The sequence below is a fragment of the Varroa jacobsoni genome, unplaced genomic scaffold, assembly GCF_002532875.2.
Source record: "Varroa jacobsoni isolate VJ856 unplaced genomic scaffold, vjacob_1.0 scaffold_839, whole genome shotgun sequence".
In the NCBI taxonomy this organism is placed as follows: domain Eukaryota; kingdom Metazoa; phylum Arthropoda; class Arachnida; order Mesostigmata; family Varroidae; genus Varroa; species Varroa jacobsoni.
The window spans coordinates 147875-166758 of NW_019213741.1; the positions used below are offsets into that span (position 1 = coordinate 147875).

General features: G+C 41.4%; 2 protein-coding genes across 2 annotated transcripts; both read right to left on the minus strand.

The window, feature by feature from the left end:
• Window positions 1-7756: 7756 nt before the first annotated feature.
• Window positions 7757-10124, minus strand: LOC111264242 (histone-lysine N-methyltransferase SMYD3). Its single transcript, XM_022839946.2, has 2 exons — window positions 9342-10124; window positions 7757-9033 (listed from the first exon to the last, which is right to left on the minus strand). The coding sequence occupies exons 1-2, from the start codon at window positions 9555-9557 to the stop codon at window positions 7882-7884; spliced, it is 1368 nt and encodes a 455-aa protein (XP_022695681.1). The 5' UTR covers window positions 9558-10124; the 3' UTR covers window positions 7757-7881.
• Window positions 10125-11380: 1256 nt separating this feature from the next.
• On the minus strand, window positions 11381-13407 carry LOC111264241 (histone-lysine N-methyltransferase SMYD3). The gene is made up of 2 exons (XM_022839944.2): window positions 13140-13407; window positions 11381-12989 (listed from the first exon to the last, which is right to left on the minus strand). The coding sequence occupies exons 1-2, from the start codon at window positions 13320-13322 to the stop codon at window positions 11559-11561; spliced, it is 1614 nt and encodes a 537-aa protein (XP_022695679.1). The 5' UTR covers window positions 13323-13407; the 3' UTR covers window positions 11381-11558.
• Window positions 13408-18884: the final 5477 nt, after the last annotated feature.

Consider the following 18884-nt stretch of genomic DNA (forward strand, 5'->3'; position numbering starts at 1 on the left):
ACGTTACGACCGAAGTGCTCATCAAGAGTAAGAAGAGGAAGTCAGCGAAAAAGCCATCAAAAGGAAAAAAAGGGAAGACAACAATACTTTTTTAGATATTTAGGATGAGGGATTCACGTAGGTAGGACGCAGCAAGCGTAATAGCATTGGCAGAGTGATCGTTTTCCGCAGAAGAGAAGGTTAACAAATAACCATATATATATATATAGATCAAAGAACACATGATATCGTTTGTAGAGTTGTTATATATTACATGCTCAAAAAAAAAAAAAAAATATATAGCGTGTTGAAAATGCTAGAGTATTTGGTACAATTTGTGAAACCGAGCAAGCGGGTAAGCGGCCTGTAATCATGCAAATGAGTTAGCCTCGATACACGATTCAGGAGCTGCAACAGCCGTACGCGTACGTAATGGAAACGTGCACGAACATAACCTTTAAAACAGAAACATCTCTACGACGTTTTCACTTATAAAACGCCACTAATGCACAATGGCAATGTTTGTATATCATTTGTATATACTATGTCAGAAAATGCTACTTGGAAAATTATTTTTTCAGTCAACAAAGATCAAATTTTTATTGAATTCGAGGACTGGTCGAATATTTTTTTCGAGAGAACCATTAAAACAACCGTACGTTTCATGTTATTTGCATACGGTATGCGTCACGGCAATCTGTTTAGCTAACATGAAATATACTCTACGTTTTGTTCAAGCTTTGCTAGTTGGCTGCCTCAAGACAGATAGTAGATGGGCGACTTACACGTAAAATATCGCCAGCCATAGCCAAATACCGTTCTGCCCACCTAACTTTGCCGCGTTTGAAGAAGCTCGGAAATCAAATGTCCTTAGCAGAAAAAATATGCGCATGTTTGTGTGGCCTACTGAAGTACCTTTTTCTTATTTAAGCAAAAGGCTGGCTTATTGCCTAACCTTAATAGTGTTCGTTTCACCGATCACCGAGATTGAATCTCATGACAGGGCGTTCTCGAAATTCATCAGTCGATTATTGTTGGGTTTCCTTTTTTTCTTGCTTCCGTTTCTGTTGCTGCTATCCCGAATCAAAACCCGAAGAAATCACCTATTTTGTCCCCCAGCCCTTTTTTTCGTGGGTCACGCAATCCGTCATTCCGGTACTGTTGCCATCAATGCCGCCTATACTATGCCACAAGGGCCGAAAAAAAACGCGCACCTTGACTACATCTCTCTATGTCTCGAATTTTACATCCGGTATCGCCGTTAAATATTCTATCAGACGGCTCGCTCCCAGCACGAGACGAAGTCTTTCTATATTCGGGTTTGAAGCTAGGCCTTAACGTGTCCCTGAGATTAGCGGCTAAATACGTTACCCAGCAAACTGCCTCGGAAGCAAAGCTATTCCCACCTACCAAACTCTGACCTAACTGAGCATGCTCGACTCTGGTGCAGACTGCTTGGCTCTCTAGAAAGATAGCGCTCAGCGTGCTGCGTTACAGAGTAGGAAAGGGTCTAATTTGCTGTAATGTTCGGAGCAACAGCGCGGTTTGTTGACGAGATGTGGCACCTTGTGTAGCAACGCAAGAGCGAGTGGCTAAACCCATCGATTTGAAAGATGAAAAAGGAGAAAAGAAAAATGTCTAAGTTTTTTCTTCTTTTTTTGTTTTGTTCTTTTCGCGTTCGGCTCTGTAGTTTTGTGGGGAAAAAAGCTTCCCATAGTTACCGTCGCAGGCATCTAGATCTATTACTTTCGTCACTAAAACAACCATCGAACTAGCCTTCAGAGCTCATAAAAATATGCTGATTCCTCAACTTGAGCTGTAAGCATTTTCAAATCTTGCTCCTTCTCGATGGTTATTACCGATACCCTGGGGTTAGTCTGTTTAGTGGGCTGCATGGCTGTGTGGCTGACGCCCCGTTGGGACGTTTAGGCTTCTCTCTGGAGTTCTCCATAGGTTTTTCTTTTCCTTCTTCTTATCCTCTTCATCCTGTTTTGACCTGTACACGCACCGAAAACTCAATTTTGTGGTCGGGGATCAGAAATTGGGATATGGCTAGATACAAGCGGAAGCAGAGACGGACATTGGTTGCCCAAGGCCATTCCCTACATTTTCATCAAATACCTTTTCCTGGACGGCGTCGTCCTCATTCTCTATTCATTCAACTGCTATGGATGCCGTGGTCGCTTATTTCCTTGCGCTTCCTTTTCTCGATCCAATTTAAAGGACCCATGAACGGGTGACAGTGGTCGCCGAGAGGGGATGCGAGAGGGGTGGGGCGGAGGGAGGGGGGTAACAACAAAAGAGGATGACAACAAAGTGTACAACACCATAAAATGCAGATAATAAAATGAAATATCTGAATTACCATTGTATAATACGCGTACCTGGAATAGTGGTATCATGCCGCCTGTGCTATCTTTGTAAAACGAACGTCGAGTACAAAGTATTTTCTATCTTGTTTCGAGCAATTCGACTCCTTAGTGGTTCGAAACAAATGCATACAAAATGGGAGCCAATTTTATTCAAAAATGAAAGGAAAAACACTCGATACCGAAACACGTGTTCATGCATATCAATATACAGTCAAAAAAAGCTTTTGTATTAGCCAGATTTACTTCGTCACTGGCCGCTATACGCTAGCGTCGGCAGACTGGATAACTGATCTTAATCAGAAATTTCCAGAAAAAACTCCCAGATAGTTTCCATTTCTGATGTGTACTCGGAAACTGATTGGTTCGTCCTTGCAAGAGATTTGACAAAATTACATACTTCCTCTAACAACCTTGAAAAATACCTCAAAGCAGCAATTAGATCAGATAAACTCTGGGCTGTCGTCGAGACTCGAGCAAGTCGGTGCGACATGATCCGCGTGGGTTACATTTAAGACTGTTTGATTAGAACGACCAGTTCTGTGTTGTTCGATGACAGCTCAGAGATCTGCAACGTACGCCTTTGTTTAGATCTAACTTCTAGATCCGATCCATACTATTCGTCATAGTTTTCGCTTTAGTTGGGAACAAAGTTCTCATGTGATTTGCTTTACGGTTCGTAGTTAGTCCATTTGTAAAGTTCTTCTATGCAACCTTTTTTCTATATCTTAAATAGGCGTACAGTTGCCTACAATGTCTATTGTCTATCATTAATAGTAGTTCATCGTTCGGATTTAATTTATATCGATTCTATGCCCAGCGCATGCTTTCATTTAGATCTGGCAGCAATGCAGAGTGCAATATGTAAGAAGATTTTTGTAACTGGGTTTTATGTACAACAGGTGGCCACTAATGGTCCACGACCTGCTAACTTTTGAAGTTCGTCGATAAAGTTTCTTAGTATGTGTGCAACGTGGAATAGGAATAGTTACCTGGATGCGGTATACACGACTGAGCTAACAAACTTAAGTTATTTATTGTTGATCCTTGATGTATTCGCGTTTCTTGCGAGTTGGCGGATTATGAGATTATGTTTTTCGGTATATGACACTATCTATAGTGTGTATTCTTTAATTTATTATTGGGCGCTAGAAGATACATTATGTCATGAGCGCTCGGCCCAAATCATGTTGAATTCGCTATCTTCGCTCTGTAAATAACACATGCTTTAAAAACAAAGAACACCTAATTAAATAACATATTACTCCGAAGACCCCTTTCAGGATTTCGGCATGAGTTATGCACTTCATTCCGTATGGAACTACTCACTATAGTTTATACCGAAATACAAACTTATCGCTGCATATAGATAGATGATTTTGAATTTTTACATCCGGCGTCGGCGTTAGATATTAGATCTTGTGCATGGACAATCTTAAGGAGCTGGATTTTTTTGGAGGCAGACGACCCTTTTTTGACGTACGTTACCTTGGATAAGGGCCTTCAATCAGCTGATCAGACGGGCCCCGGGATAGGTTCCAGAAAAATGCACTCACAACGAGTCCATAGTGAATTAAAACAGATAATTTATGTTGTTGTGTATCAGACACTAGAAAAAAAAACTGCACGGCATCAGATTCCGAATCCAATTTTACCACTAATCCATAGCTTCGCTCAAAAATTAAAGTATTCTAGTGCCTATCTTACTTTCCCTTTTGCTTATTCTTCCTAATAGCTAGGTACCCGTATTTATTGGCAAATATTCGACTATATCACTGAACACGAATAGTGCTTTTTCGGTCTACTGCCAACTGTTTAGCAGCAACCACGATCTAGTTTAACGCTATCCTTTCCACCTGGGACGACTAGACCTACCCAGTAGCCCAGTTTGCTTACTAACTACGCTGCCTAGCCTCGTCGAAATGCCACCGGTACCTTCCGACAACAGTGAGTTACAGTAAGTGCTTAGTACAACGGGCCGGAACATTTGACCCTGATCGAGAGCCATCGTTGTGACCCTCTCCGCCACTTGCCTCTAGTTCCCTTTGGTAGAGCCTTTGCATCCTATGTCCGCTCGTCCGGGAAGCTGCAGTGGAGGGCATTGTGCCAGCTATAAAGACACTTGTTATCGTCCACTACATCCTACGCTCCGCCATTCCACACCCGCTTCTCCTGTTCTATCCAGCTTTCTCTTCTCGTTTGGCTCACCGTTTCCCACCTATATAAAAAGAAGTTTCCGCTTGGGTCTTCCCTCGGTTGAGACCTCACAGAACGTACACACACAGCAGTTTCCAATCGGCCTCGGCAACGCGCTAGACTGTCTGTTCTTTCGTGCTGCTGCTGCTGGTAATGTACGATGCCAGCAACGTACACCGAGGTTGTTGCCAGTTCCGGCCGCAGTCACTGTGCCCCAACCCAGTCTAGCAATGGCCGACATTTCCGCGTTGTTTCCCGAGAATCACCCAGCACTTCTCACCCAGCTGTGAAGACACTATGGTTACGCCAGGATAGCATAGCAGCAGTAAATAGGTGCATGGAAAAGAGTTTCTGAGCAAAAAAGAGAGAGAGAGAGAGAGAGTCACTGCGAAGCTTGAGAAGCTCTCGATTTTCTTTTGGTTGGCGAAAAAGCGGCGCGTTAGTGTAGTGAGCTATGCGGAGGCCGCCGCAACGCGACCTGCTAAAGGATGAGTGCGCGATGGTAAAGACGGTAGTAGTGAAGAAGGGACACATAAATTACGACGATGACCGGACCATAAGACCTCGCAGATTCGAGGACAGAACGGCCATATTTTTGATGCGGAACGAATAGATTTTTTTGTGATGTAGTAAACCTATACCTACCCGTGTATACATATGTCCTGTCTATGATATACGATTACAATGACCGCTACATTTGATTATAGCTACTGAAAACAGGTAAAATTGTTTTGTATAGTACTTAATAAAGCCATAACTCATTTATTTCAACTAACAAACCTCGTAGTTCAAAATGCTTTAGCTTTTGACCTTCACTAACAACGCTCTGAGGTACGTAAAAAATGAATATTTTCGAAAAAAAAATATCCACAGTTAGCAACCGGCATTAATATGTTCGTTGGAAGAAAGTTCAGCTTTTTGCGTAAATTTAGTGATCCTGGCAAGGGGTTCGCGTCTCCAATAGTGAGCAGGACCTCTTTTGTCGAATATATACCCGTTTTCTTAAACAGCACTTGATGAAATATAGTGATCCACTCGAATTGCTCAAATGTATTAGTTTGGCTTGCACACATTTAAAGAGAGAGTATTAGCTAAAATGCTTTTACCATGACTGTCATCCATCTTCGCTCAACCTTATATTCGCCAGGAGAAAAGCCGCTGAGGTTGGCGAGTGTTTGATAACGATGACTCTGTATGAAGCTCCTTCTCGATGCGAACAAAAAGATCAATCAAACCGGTGAGATGGGATTCATTTGTCTACGGGTCGATGTTGGGGGCGCCACTCCTAGCAAGAAGGCGCTTCGTATGCACAAGACCATCGATACACCCGGTTACATGGGTGAGCACCGCCGGTTTTAAAAAACCTTAGCGAGCATGAATGACGTACAGGTAATCTCCCTGCCCGAACAAACGTGGATACCCACGAACGATGTCCTTTTAAAAAAGTTTTTGACGACCCTAGTGAAACATTGAATCTACTTTTTGACCTTAGCTGTGGAACCCATACTATGAGAGGACTCTCATCCCAAATATGCACGTCCTGTGATAGAGTCTACGCGTGGTTATTTTTTTTTGTTTATCATGAACAGTTTGCGACTAAACGTGGACTACGTAAATAAAGCGTGGATGGCCTCAGCACAGCGGCTAAGAGGCAAGGCGGTCTGAAGCCTACCAGTCCTGCCATACACATTTAGCAGCACACTGTCGTACTTCGATATGAGCATGTACTTCACTACGTATTGAAATGTAAATATCCGACGAAATAGTACGCACGACGAGCAAGTCAACATCCACCCATATAACCATTCCATAGGCAAAGCCGCCCAATTTGAAATTGGTTGGCCAAAAACTAAACCAATGTCCGTGTCTCTTTCTCGTAAGAAGTCTACCATAATTTACGTGGGAAATACTCTGTTTTTCCCAATGAAGACTTCCAGGTCAATCTCAGACGATCGACTGAGCGTGAGACAGCGTCTAGCTTCTGCAGGTAGCCTGATCGACAGTTCTAAATAGAGTTAAAAAAATACACAGTGTTGAACAATATACATCGCAAATGTTCACCGTCGCACCGCTGCGCGTCGCTATATTATAGCAGAGTGGTATGAAAGCAGCACTTATTAGGAACTAATCTATTATACTAGGGTGGTTGCCTTATAACTCCAAAAAATTTTATCGCATCTAAAAAATCATTGATTTTTTAGATGCGATAAAATTTTTCGTCTAAGTTTGCAAGTTTCGCCCACGTGTGTTCTCGCTTCATATATAATATAGCTAATTTTAAAAAGCTGTAGATCAATACTATGAACTTTATATATATATCTTTGTAGTTGCGCTACCTGGCTACGAGGGATTAGAGAGAGAAGTGTCAAAAGTTTATGGGCATAACTCGACGTAACTAACCTGACAAAGATGCCACGGCATATTCCTCATCCACTTTTAAAACTGCATCTCTCGGTTCCACGGTCTAGTTAGTAGTTACACAGCAATATTATAAACGATGCTAGTGGAAAGCAATATCATGTACATCAATTTTCTAATCGAACCGCAGTGTTCTAGGTCAGACCGTGGTGGAACGCTGAATGCTCAACGATTAGGACCATACAAGATCAGGCAAAAGAACGAGCTGTTCAATGCGACATGTGTAGCTGCTACCTATCCTCAATTTTTGCTCAACACGCTCCATAGGCGCACCTTAAAACTCACGTCACCACAGGCAGGAAACCAGTCTCCTAGCTTAAGCAGCAATACGGCCATACTTGTGGTTAGTGAATACTAGAAACTTCCACAGCATGTCTTGTATACCGCGATAGAATTATGATCTATGTTTACATTATGTCTCTGTATATAACTTTGGACTAGTTGTGCCGAGTATAGCCAAATACAAATGAATACACAGAGAGGCAGCACAAAAAGTGTCTCTAAACATAAACAGTGATGACTCCTTTATTAGAAAGGAGTCATCACTATAAAACAATCATTATAGTAATGATTATCTATATACTGTCTGTGCTCGAGTACAATTAAACCGCGCAGCCTCGGCAAACTCGGTAGTTTGTTCTACAAGTGTTTGAGCTTAGCCCGCCTGCCCCTTTAGAAGATGGCAGCCCATTGCAGTGACTCTAATTGTCGAATCGAAAAAAACCCGTCTTCATCGGCGAGTGTAAATTTACTATTATAGATGGGATTTTCACTTACTATTTGGGTGCAATGCTATTAATTTTATTAATGAATTTGACGTATGTGTTCGAACTGTACCTGACACTGATTCCCCCTCTCTCTCTCCCTCTCTCTCCCCCCCCTCTCTCTCCCCTCTCTCTCTCTCTCTCTCATATCTGCATCAGGCCGACGCTACTGTAGTTTTACCAGTGTCATCCTTTACTACTGATTCACTTAAGAGTTTACTCGTGTCCTTATTCTTAAAAATCTTCCTCCACCATGAGCCACCTTTCTTCATGACGTCGAGCGAACGTACGATTTTGTGGTCAGATCCATGGGTAACGAGATATAAATCCTTTGCCATTTTGATAGTGCTCGCAAATCGGGGATAGTTTTCATTGTGTCGTTTATTCCAACCTAATTTTACCATCGATTCACAAATGCTAAATAGAATTGGTTCTAATGATAGTATCGATTCAGCTCCTTCTAATGCCCGCGTGCCGTATTCAACGCTCTCGTTGTAACGGCCAAGTTCAGCACAAGTCCACTGCATTTGAATGAGCAACCAGTAGACATAGAAGTTACTATCTGGTTGATTTGCAAGTTCATTGAGAAACTCTTTTCCAATAGTTAACCAATCTTCATAGCCGTGGGACACTTCAAACGTATGCTCAATCTTTGCGACGAGCTCTTCGTCAACTGCACTGGTTTCAGGATGACGAGACTGCCATACGCACTTCGTACAGTTGCATATAAAATAGTAATTGTTAAGTAAACGATTTTGACGGGTCGCTAACGGCAGCGTCGGTGGGATGTAGTGTACGGTCAGCGTTAACGGATCATGAACTTGTATATCACGGAGTGCCCGTAGGGTATACTTTCGTCCGTCGAAAATTTGCACATAGTCAGTAGGACCACACGAGTGATTCATCTTCGAAACGCCGAGATACACAGCTCGCCCTCGAGAGAAGTATTGCGGTGAGTTATGGTCGACTAGGGAATGGCAGTTGATGCGACATCGCTGGAGAAGGTCGAGTGTCTCCTCGACTGTAGTGACGATGTGGCTTTTGATTAAATCAAATATCATTTGTGCCCGGCTTTCGGCATATTTACGTTCTTCAGCTGTCAAATGATCGATGTGTCCGATAAGATCCTTGATCGTTCGTCGACAACCGAAATAATCGCCGACTGATTCGCAGCCAGTACGACGCTCGCGGAGACAACGATCGATGACCCGGATCACAAGGCGCGTTTCCTGATCCGGCAGATCGTCATCCTTCCCGCAACTCTGAAGGACCTTACATTCCAAATCGTGGTAGACTTTGTCCTTTCTCTATATATTCAGAAAAAAGCAGGGTCGAAAGGTATAGAATTACTTCAAGTGACATAACAGCCAGCGACAATGGTCCTACCGCCTATAAATGATTACGAAACCGGGGCAGGGACAGGTATATGGCCAATTATTCATACAGTGCTACAAGTTCCTTTCTGGAAAAGATCCCGATATCAAGTACGCATATAGCAGACGCGCATAGGACAAGAGCAGTACTTGCGAGCTGAGCCTGAGATAATTCGCTAACAATAATCTCCAGGACCAACTATTACGTGAGGCTACCTAACCTAGCCATTTTCATCAGTTACCTTGCAATCCTTATTACAATAGGTTATCCAGTTACACCACGAACAACGAAGGCCGAAACTTTTTTTAATACAGTAACTGCAAACTAGTCCGAATAATTCCGAATCAATCACATAGGCATACGGGTCATCCTCAATCATAATTTCACCCGCGGTGTAACGAAGAGGTAAGCTAGGTCCGCCATTTGACGTCTTCGACCCATTCCACTTGGAGAGCATCGAATATGATACAACTGCCGGCCGCCGCGAGGCCCGGTTCGTTGTTGCTCAAGATGGCTAGTAAGCTTATGACTATCACGTGAGAGATATGCAATTACCACTAGTAGGCCTGGACAGAAAAATTCAAAATTCGTTCAAAAATCCAGTTCAAAAATTTAATATAAGTAACGACGTTTAGATAGCTTTCAATAGGGTTAGCAGTTCGTAAGTTAATAACACTTAGCAGTTTGTTATTGCGGTTTGTTATTGGGAAAAAAAAATAGCAAATATCCGGCATCGACGTGTACTGTTGTGTATTTGAAAAGATTCGTATTCACAACGTAACTCGACACAATGTGTTTTAACTACTGGTTAAAAAATTGTCTGTTAAAGCCATTTTGTTAAACAAGGCTATGGCTAAAAATCGTATGATAGCCATCATTTTTGTTATCATGCCAACAAAAAAATGAAGTGTAAGAAACTACCGTATGTTTATTGGCCTACTATACGTTAATAGTAGGTCGAAAAAAGAGCCTTCAACAGGCTAACTGTAATCGTCACCGCATCTACAAAAAACACTTATTTTTTATATATATATATTAAAAATCCCTTTTTTAAATAAAACGTGCAATAAATATATAAAATTGCAAATAAAATTTGTGTGCTGAAGGCATTCAGGTGAAGTGCGCGTCAGAGATGTAAAGAATACAATTTGTGCAATATTCTTTTATCTACTTATGTTTTATTCTTATTTATTATTTCATTTTGTTACAATTGTTACTTCACAGAGCTAATTACTACATATTGATAATTGATTAATATGTTATTGACTAATAATTTAAGGTACGTATAAACTAACACTCCTTCAAAACACATGAAAGTGCGATAGCTAATATAAGACTTTCCACGATGATCATCACCGGTACATCAAAATCAGACCTCATCGTTATACATCAGCGCCCTCATTACTTCGCCTCTGACCAATGTAGTCGGACCTATTTTACGCTACGCTTGACAACGAGCCAGTTGTGGATTGGAACCAATCTTACTTCTTGATACTGTTAAAATAGCTAGGCGTGCCGTAAAGTTTTAACTGTAATATTGCCATAAAGCCTAGGACATATGCTCACGGCCCTCCTAAATGACGTCCTTAAAGTCTTCGCCCCATTCGTGGCCTAGGCCGCCTGACTACGTAAAGCATTCACTCTTGATGAGGTCTCCTTCCATATTCCTATAAGTCCTGAGCTTCGAGATCGCTTGTGTGGCAGCACGACCTTCCCATATGTCTCTCCAACATTGTTTGAATGCTGGCAGGGTTCTTTTATCTCCGTTTTCCTATCCCGTGTTGAGTATAAAGAACATTTAGCTTGCATCGTGAATAGGCTAATTTATAACTCAAGCTTTCTACCACGTCGCTGTTCACCTTACCCTACTTCCAGAAGGACAACAGAACTGCAGTGAAGACGGATCATTGGATTCTTAATAACTGCCTGATGAGCAATGATGAACAACAAGAATATTTTAAAAACAAAATGTCTAGGCACTATGTTTCCAATGTTTGCGAACCAATTTGAACAGCTGTAGGCGGGTCATTTATAAATCGTAACGCGGAAGAACCTAGGTCACAACAAAGTGTCCACGGAAATACATCGTAAGAATTGATTTTCTGATTCTCTAATCTTTTCGCTTTGTTTACGTATACTCTTTCGTATCATTAAATTCGTATGACCAGAAAGAAACGGCGATACGCTAACCCTTTACCCGACGTCGCTCAACCGTGTGCGTTATTATAGTAGTTACTATCTCCCATACCTAATAAATAGCCTTATAGTAATTGCACGGCATTGAGAATCAAAGGATTATATGTCAGAAGCAGACTCACGGTAAAATCTGACTTAAGTTTATTAATTTCAATTCGGCAAAGCCATACATTTTTAGATATCATTGAATATCAGACAAATCCTGTAAAGAAGCATATGCGTCAGGTTTGATCGGCAGGTTCAATGAAATACGAACGGAAGTTTAGCTTAATTGCCGGATTGGGATCGATGGACGTATCGGTGGAGGATTCGGTGCCGAGAACCTTCCTGTGGGACTGGGAAACCTGGGAAGTTGCTGAATGATTGGACAGCGCGGGGTAGTAGGATTTCCAGTAGCTAAGCACGGCCTAGATGGCACCTGTGAGAACTGTGGGGGAAGCACAGACGCAAGTAGCCGGGGTAGATAAGTCATCCAGGGTTGCCAAGTCATGGACGGGGTAGCAGCGCCAGCATCGCCCAACTGATTAGCTCCTGGAAAGGAATGAGCGTATCTAGGTCTTCCCGACTGACCAAATACCGTCGGATTACAAGGCGGCAAAGTGTTTCCGCGTTGGAAATCACCTGCTTGATGTGCATACTGATACGCGTCTTCGCCAGCTTTTTGCATGGACTCCAGCGCTCTATATAGTTTGTGATTCGCGCCATGAGTTAGTACGAACAGACTCTTGGCCAACTTAACAGCTTGGCCGAAAGCTATCTGCTTTTTGCTCTCCGGTTTATGCCATCCCAACTTTATCATCGATTCGCACATGCTAAACAATATCGTTTCGATGGTGGTAACTATATCAGTGCTTCGCAAGGCTCGCGACCCGTAGTAGATACTCTCCTCTAAGTGGCCCACCATCGTGCACGTCCACTGCGTATGTGTTAAAAGCCAATTGACGTAAAAGTTGCTATCAGGAAGATCGTGGAGCTTCGCAAGAAGCTCTTTGCCGATATTATACCAAGCGTTGTAGTCGGGGGCTGTCTGGAACGTTTTCTCGATACGGGATACAATCGCTTCATCAGCCTCTGGTATTGGGTGTCGGGCCTGCCAACAGCACTTAGCACAGTTACATATGAAATAATAATTGTGCAGAAGATGTTTCTGGCGTTGCGCAAACGGCATATTTGGAGGTACGTAATGTACCGTCAGCGTGAGTGGATTATCGACCCGAATATCACGAAGGGCCCTCAAAGTGTATTTTCGTCCGTCGAAAATCTGCACGTAAGGAGCTTCGACACAAGAGTGATTCATCTTCGATACAGCCAAATAAAGAGCACTACCACAGCAGTAAAAGCGAGGTGAATGATGATTTAACAAAGTAATTTTGTTGATACGACATTTCAGCAGTATTTCAAACACTTGGTCTCGTGATGTGTCAACGTGCTCCTTTACCAAACCGAATATGTAGTTAGCTCGTCTCGTGGCTTTTTCACGCTTCGTCAGGTTTAGATCAGCGGCATGACTCTCTAGGTCGTAAATCGTGCGTCGATAGCCGAAGAAATCACCAATGGAGTCAGCGCCTTGCTTGCGTTCACGTACACAGCGATCGAGAGTTCGTATCACAAGGCGCGTTTCCTCATCTAATTGTTCATTGATTCGCAGCCTAAGGACGTTACACTCGAGATCGTGATATGCTTTATCTTTCACCTGTGAAAAGGTAGGAAAACGTTGTGTTACCCAATTGCGTCAGAACGACCTATGGTTCTATCTAAACATTTATGTACGTTTTGTTCAAAAAGATGCGGTAGTGTCCCGGCCCGTTAGGTCGGCTTAGGTTCAACAGAATCATGTAATCACCTCACACTCGGTATTGCAATACTTCACGACGTTGCACCGAGAGCACACAACGTTTGGCCGCTTACGCACGCAAAAGCTGCACATGATTTTTAACAGGTCCTGATCGAGGCAACAGGCATACGGATCCTCCTCAACGATCACTGAACCCGCTGGGAACCGCAAGGCCGAACACATATCGGACATTCTCAGTTCAGTGAGATTCGTCCACAAAACTTCAACTCGGCTCGGCTCGGCTCGGCTCGGCTCGGCTCAGCTCAGATCAGATCAGATCAGACTACCGATTGGTTTTATCTACTTCGTAGCTTCGTCCAAAAAGCAGCCGGCGTATACGTATATTATTGTAATCTGCTAAATACTAATAATGCTACGCCTATTCGGTGCGTGTTTTTTTCGAGCGCGCAATTCATGCAGACATTAGTTCAATGTATAAAATCAAATGTTCTTTAAATTACTGCCACAGTATCAATGCCGAACGATAAACAAGAACGTTGCGATTGCTTAGCGAATAATATACGGAGTTTTTAAAAAATGGCGGGAGGTTTAGTGTCAAGCTCAACCTAGAAATCAGACATTGTGTGGAGGCGTAAGCTTCATTGACTGTTTCGTTGGTGCTTAAGGCCAACTACCAGACATTAACTTAGCATAGGTATTAAAATTCGTGCAGACTGTGGCCGTGAGTTATTTTATTGGCTCAATCCTTTATTGCACCCGTAGGAAGGTCTTTTGGAATACAGCAACGCATGGTTACGGACATGCGAACGGAACAGCCATTCATGATGGTTCAGTCCATAAGCGCTTCCGTTTATTAATTAAATCATGTATAAATAGGGCTTTATTTGTCCACATAAACCGTGGATTGTTTGTCTCGTTGGTGCGACATGAAGCAACGATGCTTCGTCCTTATTAGTCGCAGGCGCTTGACCCTGCAAGTGACCGGAGCAGTCATGTTCCATGTAATTACCATGACGAACATACACATATACGCACATGTTATGTTATTGTTACAACTCGAAATTTCGCCCGCTTCACAAAAAATCAGGAAACGACTGGTCTGAGTCATCTATGCAAAGTGTATCGTGCAGCAGCAGCAGCAACAACAACATCTTGAGCAATTGTCAGAATCAACAAAGGTCTACTAATAGATTACCGCTTACCTCGCCGAAATGGCAGGATGATCGGTAGACTCGGCTAAAGCATTGCCATGGGGAAACTTAAAAAACTGCAATACATTAAAAAATTATTAAATGCAGCTTACCCTACTACCTCAGTGTCCACGTCAACTTTTTTAGGTACAAGCTATTTGAGAACAACATATAAACAGGGAAAAAGCAGCATATCTATGTGTGTTTTTTACTGCTGAGATATTGGCCTTTGTGGTCGTGACCAGACCTAACAAGGTCCTACCTGAATAGGCCAGATGGACATTTAGGGTAGTTCTATACTTGCGACAATATTTGTGAGAACGACTAATAGTTTTCTACTTCTAGATTGGCCAGTCTAATATAATGTAAAGACGAGGTGGGATTTTGCCATTTCGTAGCCGTGCGTGTTACACAAGTGCTTATCTACCGTATGAATCGCATTTTCTGCCATTTTTATACATTTACCTAGTGCTTTTATTGAAGGTCTAGTTGAAGGCACTTCGCCAATCCAATTTTTATAATATCCGGTACAGCACTTAAATGATCATGGGCTCTGGATTCCATCTGGAAACAGTAGGTCTCAAGTCAGCATTTAGGTCAATCAAATACAATGTCTCAGCTCATGAGAACCTAAAAGCCTAAATAGGTTATCTAAATATTGACGCAAATCTATAATGTAGAATACCGAGATCGAACAAATTGGTAAAAATAACAATGTGTATTAGGTTAAAACCGCCTATAAATATAATAGAAACCATTGCGGGAAGCGAATCGAGTACGTGTTGAAATACGCGCGACTTTAACAGATCTGCACAGTTTTTTTTCCCTGAGTAACAAATGATCGCACTCAATAGCGTACGGAACTCGGCATGGAGAACAAACTAATGGTAAACACAACAAAGATAGCCTTTAGCGTATCTATGCTTTCAATTACAGGGTAAAGATCTTTATTTGAAGTAAAATGATCGATGAGTTATCCCTATAAAGGCAATTTATATTTTAAAGTAAATTAATCTAGTTTTTTAAAATTTTTTTTGAAAAATTTATTTTTCACAAAAAATATGACTTCATCTACTAAACAGTCTGCTGTTCTCTTTTAATTACTCATATTATAGTTATAAAAATGTTTAATCAAGAAAGTGTACATTAACCAAAATCTGAAAAATGCCTGTTGGCTGTTGAAGCTTTTACCAAAGTGAGCTGTATTATTATTAGAGTAAAGCTTACCATCTGGCTGCTATTAATTATAAGTTCAATCAGACAATGATCACAATTACTCAGTGATGATAGGTAGTTAACTAGTAATATATGGGTTAAATATGGGCGGATATAGCCCGTATAGGTTTTGCATGGGGTAAAGGCGAAATAATTGACTTGGAAGTTATGGTGAATGCCTGCTAAAGTTAGCGCAAAGTAAGACCCGTTCTTTCGGTGTCGCTAGAGCGAGCCAGTGGTAACGGTCGTTCGAGAGTTTCGCCAGTAACAGTACCTGAAAAGTACTACTTCAATAAATGCCATCCAAAATCTAGCATAAATTCGCATAAAATAAATAGGATCAGGTTTGTGCCCAGCGTCTTTCACCATATTCGATGCCTTTGATCAAGTTGCTCTTAGTTTCATCGTTTCCAGTTAAGTTAGGACGTAATTGACAAAGAACTTTGTTTCTGTCGGATGTGTCAGTTGATCGAGGAAGATCATTCCCTACAAATAGCTGTTTCGAAAAACACGCGTAATGCCTCTAGCGACGTCCTTATGAACCTCTGGTCCATAAGGAACCATAAATAAACAGGTAGTTTGTTAATAGATGCTTTTGGGCTAATAAAAGATTGGCCGGAATATAATTAATAACAAATGGATCATTAACTTAGACGTCACGGAAACATCTGTACGTAATTGGTACGAAGGTAGGAACGATTGATATTGGAAGTGGCGAGGTAAACAGCGCGTCCTTGTATGACGTTGTGTGCTATCACGTTGTTAGCTAGCTTGTGGGCGTTTATACGGCACTTCAATAATAACAGATTGACCGTTTAACCTAAGTATGTTTCGATGTAGCTCCGAAATGAATCTGCTATACGTTCAGCTTCGAAGTTTGGCGTGGGTCACAAGGTCGAAAAACGTGCGTCGATCTTCAAAGAAATAACCGATTCGTTAGATTCCCGGCGTTCACTGACGCAGCGATTCAACATGTAGCATGGCTCAGTATAAATTATGTAGGATACTTACATGTTTTTGGACATACCTCACACTCATCGCTACTATAGTTAGTGTGATTACCAGATAGGCACTTGATACCTGTCGCTCGAATGAAGCGGTTGGCACACACGTCAGAAACGAGTTTTATGCAAACGCTCCAGACATAATGATCACCTTCAAAAATGATTTGCCCGCTATGAAATAGAGGGATCCCTGTCATTATATCCTGTCACGGACCTAGTTGACTTCAAAAGCGTGAAATCCCCTTTAAGAAAATACTATATACAGCTTTTTCGTTATTAATAGAAATAACTATTATTTGTCATGGCTTATTGAACGTCAATAAAATGCATATTAGGTAAATACTTCAAACATTCACTTGCTCCTATATCTAGCTCATGCAGAAACACTAGAGTCACGCATAGGCCTTAAATTCATGCTGCTCGTAGGACCCGTAAATAGGATGCTACCATATTAGCTGACAGAGACCGGTCCTAACTGGTGTTGATGTGCGTTCATAGGTGTGAAATAGCAGAAACTATCAGTCGCGTCCCGTTGCGCATTTTCAGCGGTCTTGATAATTTTATAGCACTGATAAGATTAAAACTGTGGTACAATTAAATGCAACCTTACCTACAAGTCTATTTCAATGTGCGCATAGATAATTACGAACTTACGGATTTTAAGTTACCTGAGATGCTATCTCTGAGCATAATTTAAGCGTCATTTTCTTCGCTCGAATTGAAGCCTCGCTAGTTCCCTAAATTTTCTGCGGAGACTATCTAATGAATGGATTGTTAAAACTGTCTTATCTGTTGGACGCTAGATATCGCTTGTACCTCTAAATCTACTAGTTCTTAAATAATTTTCTTCGATGAGCATGTTGAAAGGGCCCCTGAAGATTTGAATCTTGACACCGTTGAAGATTACAGGAATGCCTGCTACGGCGAGAGTATTTTGATTATATTCCTTACGTAGACATGACGACTATCATGCTTTATGTGGATTTCGTGCAATTAGCGTTCACTTGGGCAGCTTTTTATTGTGAACTAGCGTCCAAACATTCGATGACTACTATCATCATGCAGAGTGTGAGGCCAATAGCAAGTTGCCTGTTTTGAATGCAACGTACTTTATACCATGATGAAAAGACGAACAAGAAAAGAAAAGAAAAGAAAAGGGTATTCTGCAAGTCACCTAGCTCTAGTGAATAGATTTGTTTACACAACTGTAATCTTACGAAATTATTTACTTCGCTTCCACAGTATAATAGTGCTTACTAAATAATATACTGGACAGAATATGAAGGTATAAAATACCCCCTAAATTGTGATGTTTTGAGTACTTAAGCTTTCCCACTGTGGGCCTTGACGCTATTCAATAGGTCGTAAGTTAATAAAATGAAAAAGTTCGATATGTGACCCCCGAGAATTTATGCTAGGTGTGATATTATCATTATTATAATCGTACAAATATGAAGTTGGACCGAATTTTTTGCTGTTTTTTTTTTTTTTTTTTTTTGACTTAACTATATTCTCATATGTTTTCTAACCGTAACACACTGTTGTGGGGGCGTGAACACCGTGAACTGGGAGTCGTTCCAGACTCCATAGCTACACATGTATGCATAGAAGTAATCAACAAATACTCTTATAACCATTTCTGGTATATATAGAGCCGACACAACGATAAAGACAATATAGTGCCACTTTAAGCTGGTCGCATGACGCAGTCGTGGACACAAAGTGAGAAATCGAACTCGTTACTGCATAAACAATACTGATACGATACTCTCAAAACACAGTAACTTTTGCAACTGTTTATTTCATATTATATATAGGAACAAGGACGATTCCCAGGCGACTGGGAAACCATTTAGAAAAAAACTATCGAAAAACTAATTTTTCCGTTGGTTTCAGTTTAATAAGAGCTGATACATCCCAATCTATAAGTTAGTTTTAATTCGTGCATGTCTTGAGAGCCGCTAATAAGGTGGTGGTAACGTGTCCTCTTATTAAGTATAGGGGCGTTCATTGGCCTAGGTTCAAATTCGAGCATAAACACTGCTTCGCATTGTGCTAGAAGTCAGCTGCCCGCCTGCTGGAAGACCTAACGGCGGTACTGAACCTCATTTCATCCCTAAAATTATAAAAAAAACAAATATTCCATCTATAAAAATATCTTGTTATCAATATCCTTTGCACGGGTTCAATTTTATTTAAAAATAAAAAAGCATTCATTCTGAGGGCCTGTTTGCAGCTTTTCAGTTACGGTTGTTCCGCACGTGGTCTTCTGTCATTCTCATGCCCGACTTCTTTGGAAACTACTTAATTCGCGTAGACAGCAACCTTGCCATAATACACTTTATTCATCTGCAGCTGCCGAGTATGTAAAATGTACAAGGGTA